At 29.1% G+C, this 21,029-nt stretch overlaps 1 protein-coding gene across 3 annotated transcripts in view; it reads right to left on the bottom strand.

Moving 5' to 3' along the window:
- Positions 1-9,194: 9,194 nt before the first annotated feature.
- Positions 9,195-21,029, bottom strand: part of ptprea (protein tyrosine phosphatase receptor type Ea) — a 102,533-nt gene continuing 90,698 nt past the window's right edge. For all 3 annotated transcript variants that reach the window (XM_051123648.1, XM_051123649.1, XM_051123650.1), the window contains 11 exons: positions 20,215-20,334; positions 19,911-20,074; positions 15,541-15,676; positions 15,277-15,426; positions 15,102-15,195; positions 14,770-14,846; positions 13,339-13,473; positions 13,108-13,233; positions 12,840-12,991; positions 11,350-11,485; positions 9,195-10,155 (listed from right to left, as the gene is read on the bottom strand). In XM_051123648.1, the coding sequence (XP_050979605.1) occupies positions 10,081-10,155; positions 11,350-11,485; positions 12,840-12,991; positions 13,108-13,233; positions 13,339-13,473; positions 14,770-14,846; positions 15,102-15,195; positions 15,277-15,426; positions 15,541-15,676; positions 19,911-20,074; positions 20,215-20,334 (1,365 nt within the window). In that variant the 3' untranslated portion in view covers positions 9,195-10,080. The remainder of the gene's footprint in view (positions 10,156-11,349; positions 11,486-12,839; positions 12,992-13,107; positions 13,234-13,338; positions 13,474-14,769; positions 14,847-15,101; positions 15,196-15,276; positions 15,427-15,540; positions 15,677-19,910; positions 20,075-20,214; positions 20,335-21,029) is intronic.

Here is a 21,029-nt window from a genome sequence, read left to right as displayed (position 1 = left end):
ATATCGAATTATTCATGCGACTAAAAACTTGCAAAGCACCTCTTCAACTCCGCCGCGCCCGACCGCGGCTCTGTGTTGTCAGCCGAGCGCTTTTTTCTCTCTTTCGGAGTTGTAAAAGAGAGGTAAGAGAAGACAAACGGGGCATCAGAGCGGCGTGTGTGATGCAGAGGGACAGTCGGGGGAATTCGGCGCCGTCACCTCCTCTGTCAGAAGAGCTCCTCAAATCTCATTTGAATGCTAATTATTTTGGTCAGTTTATAAACTATAGATCAACCCCAGAAGTCTCGGCGGATCTTCTATAGATTCTGTCGGGCCCGTCTGGATCCTGAAATATCGTCCCGGGAGGACGCGAATCACCTTGCTTTCTAACATGTCCCCTGTCTCGGCTTCTTTCATTATACAACACATAACCTATCAGATATTCCTGCTTCTGCTGGCACTCCGGCCTTGTTGCCAGCCATCAGTAAGTGAAAAAAAAAAGGCACAAAGCTCGTTTTATCTCGCCTCAGCTGCCGTTCACAGCTCTGTTTTCCTCTCTCATACTCTCTCCGCCACTTGCTCTCTTTCTGTGCTTTTCCCCCACGGAGCGGGGCCGATGTCTTAAGAACTCACAATTCTCCTCGTTTTTATTGAGGTTTTTTTGCCTTCTTTTCCTCTCGAATGAAAACACTGCATGAAGCTGTACAAAAGCAGCACACAAAGACTACACTGAGAGCGACACGACAGAACCACATCGCTCCCATTATACTCAACCAAACTGTCTACACAGTGTCGAACTGTGTCACGTCGCTCGACTGTGCCATATATGTGAAATAAAAAGTCAAAACATGACTGTTTAAACAGTTTATGTTTAAACATTAATATATTCAGTCTGTGTATTTAATGTACGCTGCAAGCAAGTAACGTGTCATGAATTGAGCACCAAAACATGCCATGTTCGGAATTGCATACTACCATCAGGGATTAAAAAATACTTTTTTTTTTTTTCCCAGTTCTGTTGGGCCAGTAGTTTGGGTTTTTACTTGTCCAGCCAACATTTCATCTCATATGACCTCACTCATGAGATTTTTGTGACTGTTAAGTTTAGGGGCAGAGTTATGTGTGGTCTTTCGTACGAATTCCTACGAATTTGGCACCTTGTAAAGCACGTACGATTTTCCAAAAATCATGAATTCGTACAAGTGAGGTCATACGAATTAGCCACCTTGTCAAACATGTACAAATTGCAGTGAGATCAGGTCAAACATTTTCACAGATCCTGCCACAAACATCATAAATAATTAGCAGCATATCTGATGCAAACAAGATTTCTGTTGTATATACTAAGTATACTGTGCTTGTATGCAAATTTTCCACATGCATGCACTACCAGTCAAAAGTTTTTGAACAGTAAGATTTTTAATGTTTTCTAATTGAGTCTCTTCTCACCAAAGCCGGCATTTATTTGATCCAAAGTACAGCAAAAAAACATATTTTTACTATTTAAAATAACCGTTTTCTGTTTGAATATATTTTAAAATTTAATTTATTCCTGTGATTTCAAAGCTGAATTTTTAGCATCATTACTCCAGTGACATGATCCTTCAGAAATCATTCTAATATTTTGATTTGCTGCTCAAAAACATTTATTATTATTATGTTGAAAACAGCCGAGTAAAAATTATTTCAGGTTTCTTTAATGAATACAAAGTTCAGAGGAACAGCATTTATCTGAAATAAAAATCTTTTGTAACATTATGTCTTTATCATCACTTTTGATCAATTTAAAGCATCCTTGCTGAATAAAAGAGGAATTTCCTAAAACCCCCCCACCAAAAAAATAAATAAATAAATAAATAAATAATACTGACTCTAAGCTTTTGAATGGTATAATGTTACAAAATCTTTTTTGATAAATGCTGATCTTTGGGTCTTTCTATTCATCAAAGTATCCTGAAAAAAAATGCTCAACTGTTTAAAATATTGATAATAATAATAAAAAAATAATGTTTTTTTGAACAGCAAATCAACATATTAGAGTGATTTCTGAAGAATCATGTGACACTAAAGACTGGAGCAATGATGCTGAAAATTCAGCTTTGATCACAGGAATAAATTACATTTTAAAATATATTCGAATAGAAAGCAGTTATTTTAAATAGTAAAAATATTTCACATTTTTTACTATTTTTGCTGTACTTTGGATCAAATAAATGCAGGCTTGGGGAGCAGAAGAGTTTTATTTATTTATTTATTTTTTTAATTAAAAATCTTACTGTTCAAAAGCTTTTGACTGGTAGTGTACATGATTAGAATAACAATTGAATAAAACATGCAACATTTATACAAAACATACTGCAGCGAATAATGCATCCCACCATGCAATGCACTCAACTTGATCTTGAAATGCCATTGTTTTTTCTAATATGATAACTGAAGGATTTTCCCTCAGTTAAATATTTAACATAAACGTAATATCACAAACGCAAATGTAGCATGTAATATTATTATTTAAAAATAATCTTTAAAAGTAGTATAAGTAATACACAGTGAATCAGTTTGGTAGTATTGCATTAGAAAACTAAATGAGTAATAGCGTACTACCATTGTGCAGCATATAATAAGTATACTGTATGCATATAATGCTGTACCTTGATGACAATAAATGCACACTGAGTGCACACTAAATTAATTACTGTATCCTACAATGCAATGTGCTGGATGTGTAATTGTACAATTTTAAATGATTAGAAATGCAAATAAAAGCGATTCATCAAAATTACCGTTGACATTCGCAACAAAGCAATGAAATCCGAAAGTTCATTAAGTAGCTAAACGGCATTGGCGCAATGCTTAACTGTAGCATTTGTTATCGGTGACCTTTAGATTTTCTTTAAGAGCCTGTTTAAAAAAAAAAAAAAAAAAGATGTGATTTTGCATCAGTTGTTTACCACCCTGTTTACAAAAGTACTCCAAATCAACTGCTATTGTTCGTCTCCTCAAAGGGATTTGCGGCTTCCCAGAAGAAACGTGTCAAGATGCCGTTCATTCAGCAGGATAAAAGTGCAACCTTTCGGCGCGCGCTGCACCGGAGGCCGCGGAGAGCGAAATCGAGGGTCTGCAGCCCCGGCCGGAGTCTGGAGAGACTTTGCGGCGGTCTCCCGACGGCGTTATCGCGCTCCGCTGCTGCTACAGGCAGCCGGCGCACAACAAAAAGTCATTCTATAGTTATTGTCCGCCCTAATTGTTCTCAAGACTTGAGATAAGTACACTACGTGACGGAGAATTTCAGAGAGGACCCCCACCTCCCTCGGTGGCGCGCACACATCGCTAATGAGTGCGCGCGGGGGGAGCGCGTGGCGCGGGCACTCAGAAGCACTTGACTTCCTGCCATCTGAATTAGCGGCTTCCTTTCTTATTTGTTTTGATGGACAAATCGCGAGGCTTTCATCCTTGCATACTTAAAGATGACACCACAAACTGGCAGCCTGCGCTATTGTTCTAGCGAGCGTTTATTCAACGCTCGCTCGCATTCATGCGACTCAAAGGAAGGGCCGCTCCCAATTTAAAGGCGTTTATTAAAATTCAGACTAGCCATTACACGGCAGAGCGCGGGGAGAAAGAAAGTGCGCGGAAAAAAACGAACAAGCTGGTTAATCAAAAGTTAATTGTACAATTTTCATGTAGATGAGCGCCGCATATACATGACTCCCTGCTCTGCGATTATTGAAATAAATAAACGAGGCTTCTAGAAATGTGGTGGGACTTTGCGGCTGGTAAACAATCAGGCCGAGTTTAATTTGTGGTAAACAAAGTGATTATCCACCGGGGGTACGGAAGGAGAGGCTAAGGTTAAATGAAATTTGCAAATGTACAGATACAAGGCGTTTTGTGTTCGAGTCGAGCAATTATAGAAGCCGTTTAATGAAGCAAGGTCTGGCGTCGGGGGAGCCGTTCCGACTTCAGACGACCTACAACCAGTCACACTTCTGAGGAGCACATTACAGCGACAACTTCACACAGACAGAGCGGGAAAACACACAAATGCACACATGCATGAACGCTAGCGATGTGTGCATGCTGCTAGTCGACTGGGTCGTCTGAATGACTACTTACCTGTGTAATTATGCACCTTTAAGGCATTGTACCTGATACAGATCAAGTGTGTAAACATAAAGTGTGCAATACTTATGTCACAGAGCCTAACAATAATGCATGCTAAAGCGCAACGCTGTCAACTAGTTACCCAAACCTCTACAACAGAAATGCTCAAACCAGTCGTCCCACGATGACCTCTGGTTTGGCCCGACATTGCAATGTCACAAGTGAATGGAAAAAACAAGTGAATGTCATGCCATTTTTTTAAAACTAAATTTTAAAATCTATTTAAAAAAAAAAAAAAAAAAAAAGTTTCCCTTATTCATTTTCATATAACATAATGAAATATAATGGAGCATTTAATTTTGCGCCACACCCCTCAAAAGTCTGATTTTTGGCCCTTCAAAGTGAAAATGTTTGGGCACCTCTGCTCTAAAAATCACCATCTTTTATAGCACTACAACAAACAATGCATTTACATTTATGCATTTGGCAAATGCTTTTATTCATAGCATTCTAATACATTTGTGCAGGGAAACAAACCCATGACTTTTGCACTGCTAGTACCATGATGCACCACTTGAGCTACAGGAAGAATAAATACAACAAAACAGATTAAAACTAGACAAAGTCAATATTCATCCAGACTCGTCTCTAAAGCATGCCATGCATGCAACTGCTCTCATGTTGAATATGGCATATTGTGCTTTTCTACATACTGCTCCAAAAAGGTCAAAAAGTATCATAAAATGTGCTGATTCATGCAAAACTTTGTATTTGCAAGTCCTCAAAAGCCAAACAAAACACCTTCAGAGAGGATGTAGAATATAGTGCACAAACTGTATAAACTACTTTGTATTTTTGTGGTTCTGTCTGTACAGTCCTACTTATTTATATAAAACCAAAACAACTACTTAATTTTTGTATTGAGTTCAAAAGTTTGGTCTAAAAATCATCCTGGAATTGATTTGTGATATGACAAACAAAAAGTCCTGATGGCATATAATATTATATATATATATACATACATATATATATATATATATATAATATTGTAGTTTTTAATATTTTAAATTCGTTTTTATTCGTACATTTTCCATTTTAAATTTAACTTTTTTTGTCATTTTTATTAGGTTTTTGTTTTGTCTATTAGTCTGTATTATTTTATTTTATTATTTTATTTTATTTTAGTTATTTTAATATATAAAGTTAAATGAAAACAAGAAATAGTGCCTTGAGAAAGTTGAATAAAATAAGTTCAAGTTTTTAAATATTTTATTTTAGTTAACATTTATTGTTTTTCAAGTAACATTTTTTTTTTTTTTTTTTGGTGACATGTCTGTATTATTTTATTTTATTTTATTTTATTTTATTTTATGTTTTTTTTTTATTTTATTTTATTTATTTTAGTTATTTTAATACATCAAGTTGTAAGTTTTTTAATATTTTATTTCAATTAACATTTATTGTATTTTAAGTAACAGTTTTTTGTTGTTGTTGACATGTCCTTTTATTTTATTTTACTTTTTTTAGTTTCTTTATAACATCAAGTTATATGAAAACAAGAAATGGTGCCTTGAGAAACTAGCTGAAATAAAATTATTTTAAGTTTTTAAATATTTTATTTCAAGTAACATTTTTTATTTTTATTTTTTGGTGACATGTCTGTATTATTTGATTTGATTTTTCATTTTAGTTTAGTTATTTTAGTACATAAAGTGAAATGAAAACAAGAAATGGTGCCTTGAGAAACTAGTTGAAATAAAATAAGTTTATGTTTTTAAATATTTTATTTCAGTTAACATTTATTGTATTTCAAGTAACACAGTTGTTTTTTTATGGTTTTGGGTAACTATAATATCCCTAGTGTTTTTTTTTTTTTTCATAAATACAGAATGATTAATCACATTTGTTTACTGTTTCCTTTCTTACAATAAAGTCATGCATAGCAGGCTAAAACACAAATTGCATGTATTGTGTTTGTTGATTGTTTGGTCTCAGAGGGGAATAAAAGGTTTTGCACGAGCCAACTAGTTTAATATCTAACCATTTCTGCGAGTGCAAATTATAACAAGCTTGTCATGAAACACCATGCATTTAGACACAATATATATGCATAATCACACACACATGAACAATGAAACCTTCCCGATAATTCATTCTGTTCATTCCAGGCGTAAATTCCAGTCTACCTGGCTCTGTTAGCAAATTAAATCGGCTCTCATCTTAAGAGACGGCTTCATTTGTTTTTAACTGCATTTGAACACAGTGAGTCTGAAGCGCGGTCCCTACGTGAGGCAAAGCGCTGGCAGAGATCGGCCCCTAATGCCCAGCTCTATTAGGGCACAGTCTCTCTGCTGGGCTTTGGCAGAAACCAATCCACATTTTCATTCTAACCTCCTGTAGTTTCTTATTCTTTTGTATGAAATTAGAATTTATTAAAGCACTTTGGACAAAGGCATGCTGAGAAAAGTAAGAGGCAAACTTGGTATATCTTTAACTGGGTTGTAAGTGAAGAGCACACGACCCTGGAGGGACCAAAGCGCTTAGGAGTGATTCTCTTTCGGTACAGTCTTCGTTTTAACAGGCGCTTTGAGGTTTTTACTGCATAACAATCTTTAAACTCTATGCTTATGATGATACCTCGCATAAACAAGCAGTGGACAACCAGACAGAAAAGTGTAGGAGAATAAACTCAACTGACAAACACACTCTTACCAAACAAACACAAAGCATAACTTGAACTTACCAGAAATGCTTCCAGATGTCAGTTTCATGACACTCTGTTGCATGTGGAGATGCTGTACGAGGTTTACGTACAATAAAACTCTGCAAAACTATTTCAGAGCAACATGATTTACCAGAGGAGCCATTTGTTTTTGTTTTTTTCAAGGAACTATTAGGCCTCAACGTCGAGCAGTTTGATCAACACAACAGCGACATCTACTGACTGAACTACAGAAATGCCTTTTTCTATCAGGGCTGAATGTTCTGACAAACATCTTGGGCATAGCTGGATTTACATCGTTTTTCATTAAGAATATATTTCTGTGTAATATTATATTATTTATAAAAATTAATTTAAAAACAAGTTAGGCCAAAGGGCTGTACATGTAAGGTATTTTAATTTATGTGTTTGATTTAATCATTAAAATTAATAGAAAAAGAAAAATACTTAAAAGATAAATAATAAAAAAAGATATGTACATGCTCCTATACAGTAGAAAAAAAAAAAACTAACTAACTTACATGTCCACTAGATGGCAGTAGCTGTTGGATTATTAATGAAAAGGTTTTTTTATTTATTTATTTATTTATTTTTTGGTTGACTTCTTGGCTCTGCCCAGAATGTATTTATTTATTTACATTTTTATTTTATTTTTATTATTAAAAATTGTAAAGCTGATTAAACCTTTATTTAGCATTACAAATGTGTTTTTTTTTTTTTTTTCTTTCTTTAAAATTATTTGGCCATTTGTAATAGTTTAAATTATAATTTTATTATTTTATGTATTATTATTAATTGATTTAATTGTTTTATTTATTTGTACTGTTATTATTAGTTAAATTTAAAAAATGAAAAATATTATCTGTTAATTTTGTCATTTTAATTATACACTTATTTTAAAATATTATTATTGACTATTGACTTACTTTCAACCTCTATTAATTGTTATTTATTCATATGCATTTGTAATTTTTTTTTTATTTTCTTATGATTAGCCTTTTGTAAACCTGATTAAACCTTTATTTATCCAGTAAAACAAATTAAAAATAGGACATATATTTTTACTATATTTTATTATTAACCATATTTTAAAGCTGATTAAACCTTTATGTAGCCATTTGCATTACAAATGTATTTTACATATTTTATTTTGTTTATTTTAAATAAATTTGATTTAACCATTTTATTATTTTAAATAATAATTTAATTTTTTATTTATATACAATATTTGTATTACCTTATTTTTATTTATTTTTTTATTGTTATTATTAGCTAGTTATATTATATAGCGATATATATTTATACCCATAATTTTGTCGTTATAATAACATTTATTTTTAAATATTTAAATTTTTATTATTGACTTATTGACTTTTTAACCTTTATCCAGTCATTTTTATTTATTGATATGCATTTTTAAATGCTATATTTCTACTTTCTTATGACTAGCCTGATATATGATAGTTACGTTAATATTGATGTAAAATATATATTTTTTTATTGTTTAATATTAATCATATCAATGTAATCAATTAATAATTCTTTAATAATTTATATTATTATTTAATTAATTGATTTATATTTATATTTATATTGCTTGTATTAGGTCATAATAATTATTCACAATATTAATTTAAATCAGTAATTATTTACACTAACAAATTATATTATTATAATTTAATTAATTTATATTACTTGTATTAAATCATAAAATTAATTGGGTAAAATTAAATTCATATGAAATTGCATTTAAAATCTTTCTTAAATAATGGTTATAATATTAATCATTTTAATTTCAACAGTATTACTAATTAATTTATATAAAAATATTATAATTATAATTCATTCACATTTAATTTGGAATTGGCATAACATATTTTGTTAATCATGATTTTATTATTAATCATAATGATTAAATATTACCAATCACACTAACAATTTCTATTATTATTTTGTAAACTTGATTACACCTTTATTTATCCAGTAAACCCAACAAAATATTTTTATCCAGTAAACCCAATGACATATTTTTACTTTATTATTAACCATATTTCAAACCTTTATTTAGCAATTTGCATTATTTTCAATATTTTATTTTTTTAAATATATATTATTTGATTTAGTCATTTTTAATATTTTAAAGAATCTTTTTTAAAATAAAAATATTTTTACATATTTAAAAAAATTATTTTAGAATTTTTATTTAAGCCATAATTACACATTTATTTTAAAACATTTAAATTTTTATTTAATGATTTAATGATTTTTTTCCATTTACATGCATTTTAAAAATGTTCTATTTTTAATTTATTATTAAACATTATCAATAAATAATAAATCTTTAAATAATCCAACAAACCAGACTAAAAATCAGACACAGGACAAACACTTGATCTCATAATGCATTTGTTCATTTATTTGTAAATCCTTGGCCTTCTGCAAGGCAACAATCAGTGATGTGTGTGCTTTAAAAACCTGTGCAGTTTTTCTCAGCGTCATTCTCAGGGAAACAGAGGCAGGACGTTTAAGGTCAAAGGTCATGAGTCTCATACAGTTGTTGTTTCTGTGCAAGATCACATCCTATAGAAATTCTTGCTGATGTTACACCATGTAAATGTGTTTGTGCCTTTCTCACGAACAATACTTTAGCCATATCCTGTCAGATCTAAATAATCTTGCTTTCTTTATGTATATTTGCTGCTTTGAAACCAAAAAAAGTCAAAAATGTTCACATTTGCAATGGCCGATGAGCACAATGTTAAAGACAGGAACAAAACAACTTTTTGACACAATGGTATCGCTCATAAATTGTAAGACAATAACTCTGAATAAATAAAATGGCATGTAACATTCACATACATGTTTTATCTGGCAGGACGTCCTGTCTGCGACAGTGCATAAATACAAACCACCTACAGCTTTACAAATTCTACATGAGTCGCTTGATAAAAAAAATCAAAGTAATTAGTTGAACAAATAAACAGACAAAACACTATTTTACAATAACAACAGAACTGTTCAACTGGAATGATTCGTCATGAGAACGACCAAAATAAAATAACCCATTTTAAATATGTTATAAAGGAGACAAAAACAATTTACAGTTTTCAAAACTTTAGTAGCCTTAGTATATTACAGATAGATGTGGTCGTTTAGTAACATTGAGGAGAAGTGCATAGCAAAATAGAGCGTAATTATCTTCCAGTCGCCGTGTAAAATCCTGGTCGACTGACGTGTAAAAAAGCATCAAACTCAAACATTTAAGGCAGATTAGATCATTTGAAATTGGCATAGTCTGAGAAAATGTCGACAAAGTCCTGTACCACTCTGTAGCAGAAATCATACTGTTCCTGCAGACACAACAACAACAACAAAAAACCACAATAAATAATACAAATCATTTAATGAGAATTCATACTTCATTTAGAGGTCAGGCTATTAAGAAATATTTAGAATAATTTATTCATAATTTAAATTGTTGTAATATATATATTTTTAATGGTATAATATTAATCATATAAATAATAATTCTTTAATCATTTATATTATTATTTAATTTATTTATTTATATTTATATTTCTTGTATAATTCATAAAATAAGATTACTTATTGACTTTAAAAATTATTATATTAATCATATTACGCTCACAAATTATATTATTTAATTAATTTTTATTACTTGTATTAAATCATAAATTTAATTGGGTAAATTCAATATATATGAAACCTGCATTAAAAATCTTTCTTCTTAAATAATGGTTATAATATTAATCATTCATTTTAACAATATTTTTAATTAATTTACATAGAAATATTATTTAAATAATTTATATTAATTATTTATAATCATAATTATTATAATTATTTCAAATTAAATTGATATCGAATTGGCATCAAATATTTTTAATCATAGTTTTATTATTATTCATATTACTTAAATATTACCAGTTACACATACAATTTATATTATTATTGAATTAATTTATATTACTCAAATAAAAGCTAAATTAATTAGATAAAATGAAATCAAAATCAAATCAATCTTAAATAATGATTATAATATTATTCTTATTAATTTCAACAATATTACTAATTAACTAATAAAAAATACTATTATTTAAATAATTTATATTAATTAATTCAGATTAAAGTAATATTTTTAATCATGGTTTTATTATTATTCAGTTACACTAACAGTTTATATTATTATTTACCTAATTTATATTACTTGTATTAAATCATAAAATGAATCAGGTAAAATTAAATTCCTATGAAATTTGCAATGAAAAATCCTTTTTTTAAAATAATGGTTATAATATTAATTGTATTAATTTCAACAATATTACTAGATCATTTAATTTAAAAAAATATTATTTAAATAATTAATATTAATTAATTTAAATTAAACTAATATGGAATTTGCATAAAATATTTTAATCATGGTTTTATTATTATTTACATTCATAAAATATTACCAATTAATTTACACACACACACACACACACACACACATATATTTGAAGTGTATGAAGGTTTGCACTGACCACTGTCTGCACCATGTGTGGCCGCTGCATTCGTAAACTCTTCACAGTCTGAAACACATCCAGCAAACCCTCGGCTTTCACTCGCTCCAGAATATTACTGAGAGCGATAAACGTACCGGTCCGACCCGCTCCGGCACTGCAAACACACAAAAACACATGACATAGTACCGATTAAAAGTCCTGATTAAACAAGTATATACGTTTCATAAAGGTTTCAAACTAAATGGAAATTAGGGTTAAACTAAGAGTTAACTGAGTGAGGGTAATTATATATTTAAAAAAAAATGAAAACCTCTAAAAAAAAATCTGCTACTTGAAATAAACTATTATAACTACTTGATATAAACTATTAAAAAGACAAAAACAGACAACAAAATAAAAAAGGGGGTAAAATTTGTAGCATTTTTCAAGTTTTCTTCAATGCTAAAAATGATTAATAAAGTACATTTCATTCTAAAAATGTCTTATTGTAGTGGTTTGAGTTATTTGGGTTAATCTATTATTATTATTAATTGTAATTAGTCTATAATATATAATAATATATATATATATATATATATATATATATATATATATGTATATATATATACATATAATCCTAAACTTGGGATTGCAAAAAAACTTCAATGAGTTTGTGAGTTGATGAAACACTAATAATGTACATATAATATATATAATATATTTACATACACATTGCAGAATCTGCAAAATATTATTTTACCAAAATAAGAGGGATCATGCAAAATGTATGTTATTGTTTATTTAGTACTGACCTCAATAAGACTTTTCACATAAAAGACGCATAAAATAGTCCACACTGTGTTGTTACCTGAATGATCCACAGCTTTTTTTTTTTGTTTAGTGATGGTTGTTCATGAGTCCCTTGTTTGTCCTGAACAGTTAAACTGCCTGCTGTTCTACAGAAAAATCCTTCAGGTCCCACAAATTCTTTGGTTTTCCAGCATTTTTGTGTATTTGAACCCTTTCCAACAATGATTATACGATTTTGAGATCCATCTTTTCACACTGAGGACAACTGAGGGACTCGTATGCAACTATTACAGAAGGTTCAAACACTCATTGATGCGGCAGAAGGAAAAACGATGCATTAAGAGCCGGGGGGTGAAAACTTTTGAACAGAATGAAGATGTGTACATTTTTCGTGTTTTGCCTAAATATCATATTTCTTCATGTAGTACTGCCCTTCAGAAGCTACAGAAGATACTTACATGTTTCCCAGAAGACAAGACAAGTTAAATTTACCCTGATCTTCAAATTCCAAAAGTTTTCACCCCCCGGCTCTTAGGGTTCAAATACACAAAAATGCTGAAAAAGTAAATGTTTTGTTATATTTAAATGTTTTTAACTTGAAATCTCAGGGGTACTTCAAGCACTTTAGGCCAAAAGGCTTTGGCTGACAAAAAAGTTTTGTAAATCTCTAGTCTATAGTATGACTTCATTTCGACAGCTAGTTAAGCGTGTTACTGTACCTGCAGTGCACGACGATTGGGTGGTTGCCCGACTGCTGCTGTTGTTTCTGCACGGCTGCGATGATGTCGATCATCCCTTTACCTTCGGCTGGGATCCCGATCTCCGGCCAGCCGTGGAAATGAAAGTGCCGGACCAAACGTGTCTGCTTCTCCTGTTGGGAACACACACATTAACACATATTAACTCCAAAATGCGACTTGAATGCCGAATGCAAATATTAAATATATAAAAAATGGCAATGCGAATAAGCTCATAACGCACGCTTACCGGGCCGTACGTGAGCAGCAGATCTCTGAGACTGAACGTGTCACACAGCGTGTCTCCTTTAATCTCCACCGTGAATTCTCCGTAAGTCACCGAGTCCTCAGTAGGCCAGTACTGAAAACACTTGTCCTGCAACACAAACACACACACTCCAGATGACAAAGCTGACAGGATTTGCTGTTGGAAGTCGTTTGAGAGTGGATTTGTATTATGTCTGTGTGTATGTGTTTGTACCTGATCTCTCTCCTGCAGTTCTGTCAGCATCACGATAGAGTGGCATTTCCATTCCCAAACCATCCTCCAGAAATCATCCACCGTGTGCGCCAGAGGACCCTGTGTGGCGATGTAATAGTCCTTTTGCCGGTAACCCTGAAAAACATAAACACATGAAGATAATATGAACACTACAGACCACGATACAATACAAACTGGTGCTGGAGTGTAAATAAAACAGTCAATTACATGGTTTAAAACAAATTATAAGAATAATAGTCTGACACTCATTTTCATAAGAGACAGAATTTTGTTAACAGAAATTCATACTTTTATTAAGCAAGGATGCATTGATCAAGAGTGACAGTAAAGACATGAAATGATTTCAATTTCAAATAAATTTTGTTTTTGAGCTTTTTGAGCTGGAAAAAAGTATCACTGTTCCCTTTTTCAACATTAATAATGATAATAAACATTTCTTGAGCAGCAAATCAGCATGAATGATTTCTGAAGGATCATGTGGCATTGTAAATTCAGTTTTGAATCACCAAAAATAAATTATATTTTAAAATATATTCACAAAGAAGAGTTATTTTGAATTGTAATAATATTTTTACATTATTACTATTTTTTACTGTATTTTTGATCAAATAAATGCAGCCTTTATTTAATTGAATTGAACTTTATTTTATTTTTACGTTTTTCTTGATATATTTTTCAACATTTTTTAACTAAGTGGAGGTTTTACCATCATATGTTTGTTGGTTTATTTCAGTTTGACTGTCACTAATATGCATGAGAAACAGACAAATATTCATAAATATTTATAATATTTTCATAAAGAGAAAAATGGCTGTTAAATTGACCAAAAGTTATTTTTGGACATAGCAAAATAAAAAAATAAAATAATATTAAATAAATAAATAAATAAACAAATGTTATCTTTCAGCTTTGCATCATCAAAATAAATTATATTTTAAAATATATTCAAAGTTAGAGTTATAATTTAAATTGCATTAAGATTTCGCAATATTATGGTTTTTACTGCATTTTTAATCAAATAAATGCAGCCTTAATTTTATTTTATTTTATTTTATTTTTACATTATTCTTGAAATTTTTATTTTTTCAACCATTTTTAACTAACTAAGTTTTACCATTATGTTTGTTGGTTTCTTCCAGTTTGACTGTCACTAATATGCATGAAAAACAGCTAAATATATTGATACTTTTTCATAAAGAAAAAAGAAAAATTAATGGCTGGTAAATTGACCAAAAGCTCCTTTTGGACACAGCTAAATAAAAAATAAATTAATTAATTAAATAAAATTAAATAAAAACAAAAGTTAAATGAAATGAAATGAAATTACAAATACTGTATTAAAAGAAACCAATGTTATCTTTCATAATATGTCATCAAAAAACACCCCTGAAAAAAGTCATTAAAACTTACATCGATGAAAGATGCGTTGACATAATCTGTGAACTCCTGCCCTCTCTTCATGGAAAGAATGACTCTGTTAAAATCATCTGAACAAATGAAAGAGAAAAGATGACAAATTGACCTTTAGCATAAACCTGTTTTGAACAGCATGTCTCACTATTACAACTAAAGTCACAGGCAGAACAGGAAAAGGAAGAGAGATTTCTGATTAACTTCCTTGTAAACAAAGCCGAGCAGCACACCAACATACATTTTAGACGGAAGGAAGACATTAAACACTTTTAGGTTTGTAGATATATCAGATGGCATAATTCAGTCTGCGCAGATGATCTCAAACTCACATGGAATAATCTGCAGGACTCTGTTTTTCTTCATGTTGGCAGGCAGGTTGCCCGTCCTCATGTTTTCCTTCATTATACGCATGTTTGTCAGTTTCTGCAAAGCCAAAATTAAAAATGCATTAAAAATGTGTCAAATCCAGACAGGTAAACAATTGCAAACCACTATTATCCTCACCTTAAACTCTTCCTCCAGCCCCACGCGGTCCAGCGGCGCACTGGTGTTGTGAAGTTTATCCAAGTGACCCTCCAGAGAAGACACATCCAGCTCAGTGTCTCCGTACAGGAAGTACTCCAGCAGAGCCTGATAGACGAACGAGTACTGCAACTACAACACAAATCACATTTTCAGTACATCTTTTAATGTGCATGACTTCTAGAGACTAACAATTAAGTAGGTAGATGAAAAATTATTCAAAAACCAATAACATGCACTACTTACATCCGTCTGAATGAGCTGCGATCTCTGCTCTCGTATCCTTGAGACAAAACCGAAGACGTCCACCTTCTTTTCTGCGTACATCATGTCAATCATGGCATCAATGACGATGAAAGTTCCTGTCCTGCCCACGCCAGCACTGACAGACACACAACACAGATGCAATTATTTACAATACAAACAATATGACAACATAATATTATTTTCTTTATTATGCATGTATTTTTTTCCAAAAAAAAGTTCAACCCCTCTTTTCCAAAACATTTCACAGAGAGACCAATTTTTCACAATGATCTTGATGATAAAAATGTATATTTTTTTCTAATATAATCTTTATGTTTTATTGTTTTTAAAAATAGATTTAATATTATATTTAATATATTTAGTCTACCATTTATTTATTTATTTAAAATTACTATTAAATTTCACTTTAAAATTCTAAAATAAACTCAAATTAATTAAAAATGAATGGTCCATTACTGAAAACCCCCAAAAAAATTTAAATATATTTTTATTTGATATTATATTAAAATAAATAAATAAATAAATAAAAACAAATATAATATGTTTAATTGTTTATTTATTTATGTATTTATTTACCAGTTTTTCCACAATATAAATCAAAGATCTTGATGGATAAAATCAATATGTTTTCTACTATAATCTTTTTATTTTATATTATTTTTTTTAAAAAGATTTTTATGTTTATTATATTTAGATGGTTTATTTATTTATTTTCAAGTTAAAATTGTAATTATAGTTCACTTTAAAATTATAAAATAAATTAAAATTTATTAAAAATTAATGGTCTGCTGCTGAAAAACATTATAAAGTTATCACACAGAGACAATCACCTTGATGAAAAAAATCCCCTTTTTAGCAGAATTGTTTTTATATATTTTTATTTGACACTATATTTAGGAATACAAATATTATATTCAGATTAAGTAAAATATATATTTTTTTTTTTAATTTATGTATTTATTTTTTCAAAATATAAGTCAAAGATCTTGATGGATAAAAAACAATATTTTTTTCTAGTATAATCTTTTTATTTTATATAATTTTTACAAAAATATTTTATATTTATTATATTTAGACAGCTTATTTATTTATTTATTTACTTATTTATTTATTTTCAAGTTAAAATTGTAATTATTGTTCACTTTAAAATTTTTAAATTAATTAAAAATGAATAGTTTTCTCCTGAAAACCAAATTATTAAAGTTATCACACAGAGACAATTGATGAATAATAATTAAAAAAAAATATAGCAGAATTGTTTTATATATATTTATTTGATATTATATTTAGAAATACAAATATTATATTCTGACTTTAATTGTTTACTTATCGACCAATTTTCCACTATATAGATCAATGACCTTGATGGATAAAAACATTTTGTAGTACAATATATTTAAACAATTTTATTTTATAATATACTTAGAATTTTTATTTATTTATTTTTTTTTTCACAAAAAATAAATAAATAATCTTGATGGATAAACATCAATCATTCTTCTAGTACAATTTTTAGAATATTTAGAATTTGTTCTGTACGTTTATTTTTATTTATTTATTCATTCATTCTATTTTTATGTTGATTTATATGATTTATGATAAATTATTGCAGTCATTTATGGTCCACTCCAAAGAGATAAATTATTAAACACACATAAATACTTTATGGGTTGTAATTTAATTAAAATAAAATTAATCTTTAACTGTTACTGTTACTGTCACTGTAAAACTCTAATTTTTGGTGAAATCCTGTATGACATATGTATGTATAGTGTTTTTTTAGTTTAAGTTAAATAAAGCAGATTTCATAGAATATTTACTTAAAACAAATGAAGAACATTCGCACACTCAGCAAACAATGACAAACGCTCGCACTTATTTTTGTCAGACCAACGCTTTCCCTTTGAACACTAGAGGGTGTGAGTGAACAACCGAACGAACGAACAACCGCTCAATAGAGCTTTTGACAGGAAGTGAAGTGTTTGGTATTGCTGACGGTGGGTTTGGTTGTTCAGGACACAGGATGAGGGCAGACGGTCAACACTGTGACACACACACTGATGATGAGAGGACAGAACAGCCATTGTGTCACGAAAAACACAGCCACTGACCTACATCAATGCACTTCATATATATGAGAAAAGACCTTCATTCACCTAATTCAAATCACATGCTAATCGCTCTGAATAATGTATAGCATTGTCTGATTCAATAAATTATGCATGCGTGGCAGACTGACGCAAAAGGGTCTGCGAGGTCTCGAAAATAATTACTGTGGATGGAAGTTATGGAAAATGTGTCCTTTTTACTGAAGTTTAAATTCAAATGTGCACTTTCAGTCTGCAAGTTAATGCTGCTTTGTGAAAGTAAGACGTCTGATCAGGAAGTTTGGGCTCTTGACAACGTCACTGCCACAATGCTAAGGTGTTCTGTGTGGTTGCCATGTTGTTTATACATAAAATCTATAATTTATTTTAAAATTTAGAATTAGAATATATTTTAATTTAAAATATATAATGTTTTATATTTTATATTTATTTTTACATTTATTTAAAAAATTGTAAAATATTTTATTCTAAATTATATAACATTATAATTTCTGATTTTCTCAATTTCTCTATACTTGCTTTGACAATTTACAAATACAGTTCAGTAATATACATTTTTAATGTTTATGATTAATACAGACTTTTATTAACATGTAATCAAACATATATATATATATATGTTTGTTTGTTTTTTAAGACTTTCCTATATTATTTTAAAATATTTTATACAGTACAAATACAGTACAATAGCATTGTTTTGTTTATTATTTTAATGATAAATATGGGCTTTTAATTCATATATTTTATCAATATTTATCAATATTTTATATTGGTTATAACAGCTGATAAAAAACAATGTCAAAAAAATAAAAAATATATTATGAAATAAATATAAATATTTAATTTGTTCTACATTATTTTAAAATATGTATTAATAAATATTATGTAATTACTAATATATTTTTATAAAGTACTAAGTACTAATATTAAAATAAATAATGTTATTACTTGTATTAAATAAATGTTTTAAATATTAAATATTTTGTATATTTTTTATTAATAAATACACAAACAAATAAATAAATAAATAAACAAACAGACAACCTGTATTGCTTTGGTAACAAAAATATAGCTACTAGTATAATGGCCTTTATATCAGTTTATTTATTACTTTCTTTTGTAACTGTATTAATATTAACAAATTAATATAAGCAAATATTTGTGTACTCGTATTAAATAAACGTACTTTAAAATATAAAAACAAAAAACAATGTCAAATGTTGAGACAAAAGGTTTTTGTTTTGTTTTAAATATATAATACTATATATTAATAATAAATATATTATAATATTTAATTAGTTCTACATTGTTTTAATATATTTATTTATAAATAATATTACATATTATATAATTACTAATATATATTTATAAATTAAGTACTAATATTAAAATACATAATTGTATTACTTATAATTGTTAAATAAATGTAATTATAAATAAATACATTAAATAAGTAATTTTTGTTTATTTCTTAATTTATTTTTATTTTTTATTTCTTAATGCCTTTTATTATTTTTTATTATTATTTCTAATTAATTATTATTTATTATTATTAATGCAATTTTCTTTTTTTTAATATTTTTATTAACAAACAAACAGCCAACCTGCTTTGCTTTGGTAGCAAAAAATACAGCTACTAATATAATTACCATTATATTAGTTTATTTATTACTTTCTTTTGTAATTGTATTATTAACAAATTAATATACATACATATTTTGTACTTGTATTAAATAAATTCACTTAAAAATATAGCTACAAGTATTAAGTACTAAAAAAGTGCTAAAATTAGCTTTATAATTAGGTTAATGATTAATATCGACTTTCATTAACAAGTAATTCAACATTACATATTAATTTACATTATCATTATCAGTATTATGCATGTAAAAGATGATCTCTGTCATTTTGAATTATACATTTTTTTAATTAACTAATATATATATAATACACACACACACACACATATATATATATATATATATATATATATATATATATATTTTATGGAATTAAGGTTAAAAAAAAACAAACAAAAAGGAACAAAACAGTGACAAAAAAAAAAAAAAAAACATCACATGCATTTTCACATGAAGATTTTACACATTTTATACAGCAAAACGGCTCAGACTTTCTTTCACACCATAAGTGTCTTTTTCCACAGCTCAAGTTCTCGCCTGATATTCCGTTTACGGTCTAGCGCAGTTTAAGAGTACCAAAGTCATGTGCGACACGACCCACCTGCAGTGCACCACGATGGGCCCGGCGTACGACGGGTTCACCTGCTTCACCTTCTTCAAGAACTTGAGCATGCCGATGGGCGAGAAGGGAACGCCGAAGTCAGGCCAGCTGGTGAAGTGAAGCTGTGTGACCAGACGGGGCGTTTTGGTTCCGTCGCTGGCCTGCTGTGGTGGACGCAGAGACACGTGAGAGTGTGGTGGTGACACAGGAAGAAACACATATATACATGCACTTCAACAAAGCCACAAACACAATTCAGATCAAGAATAAACAGAGAAAACCGTGAGAGTATGTTCAGACTTACATATTGCACACAGAATTTGCGTATGGTGTAGTCCACCAGCGCTGTAAAGTCTTCCACAGCCACACGGACATTACCGTACGTCCAACATCCCTGATCAGGCCAATACTGATAACACTTATCCTACAGAGAAAAACAACACACATTTATACTACTAGTTACTTTTTTTTTTTTTTTTTTATTGTGGCTAACCTGCGCTGCAAAAATGTAGCTGCTAATTGTTATTGTGTTTTAGTTTATTACTTTCTTACTTTCTTTTAAAATTATATTAATATTAAAATAAATATTTTTCTTACTTGCATTAAATAAATGTCATTTTTAATAAATACATTACTTATGTATTTTTATATTTTATATATATACACATTACATATATATTTTTATATTTTATATATATTTACTTTTATGAATAAAATAAAAATAAAATAAAATAAAAATACAGCTTTGGTAGCCAAAAATATAGCTTCTAGTTTTTAAATAAAATAAAATAAAATAAAATAAAATAAAATAAAATACAGCTAACCTGCTTTGCTTTGGTATCAAAAAATACAGCTTTGAGTATAGTTACCATTATTTTAGTTAATTTCTTTTAACCTTTTTTCTATATTTTTTTAACTTGTTATAAAAGTTATAAAATATAACATTATAAATAAAAGAAAAGAAAAGAAAAGAAAAGAAAAGAAAAGAAAAGAAAAGAAAAAAGAAAAGAAAGAAGAAAAGAAAAGCAAACATAAAATAAAATAAAACAGCTAATCTATTTTGCTTTGGTATAACAAATATAGCTTCTAGTATAGTTACCATTTTTTAGTTTTTTTTTT

This window comes from Labeo rohita, chromosome 12 (assembly GCF_022985175.1).
Source record: "Labeo rohita strain BAU-BD-2019 chromosome 12, IGBB_LRoh.1.0, whole genome shotgun sequence".
Taxonomy (NCBI): Eukaryota; Metazoa; Chordata; class Actinopteri; order Cypriniformes; family Cyprinidae; genus Labeo; species Labeo rohita.
Note: the sequence above shows the minus strand (reverse complement) of the source record. Positions and strands in the feature narration are given on the sequence as shown.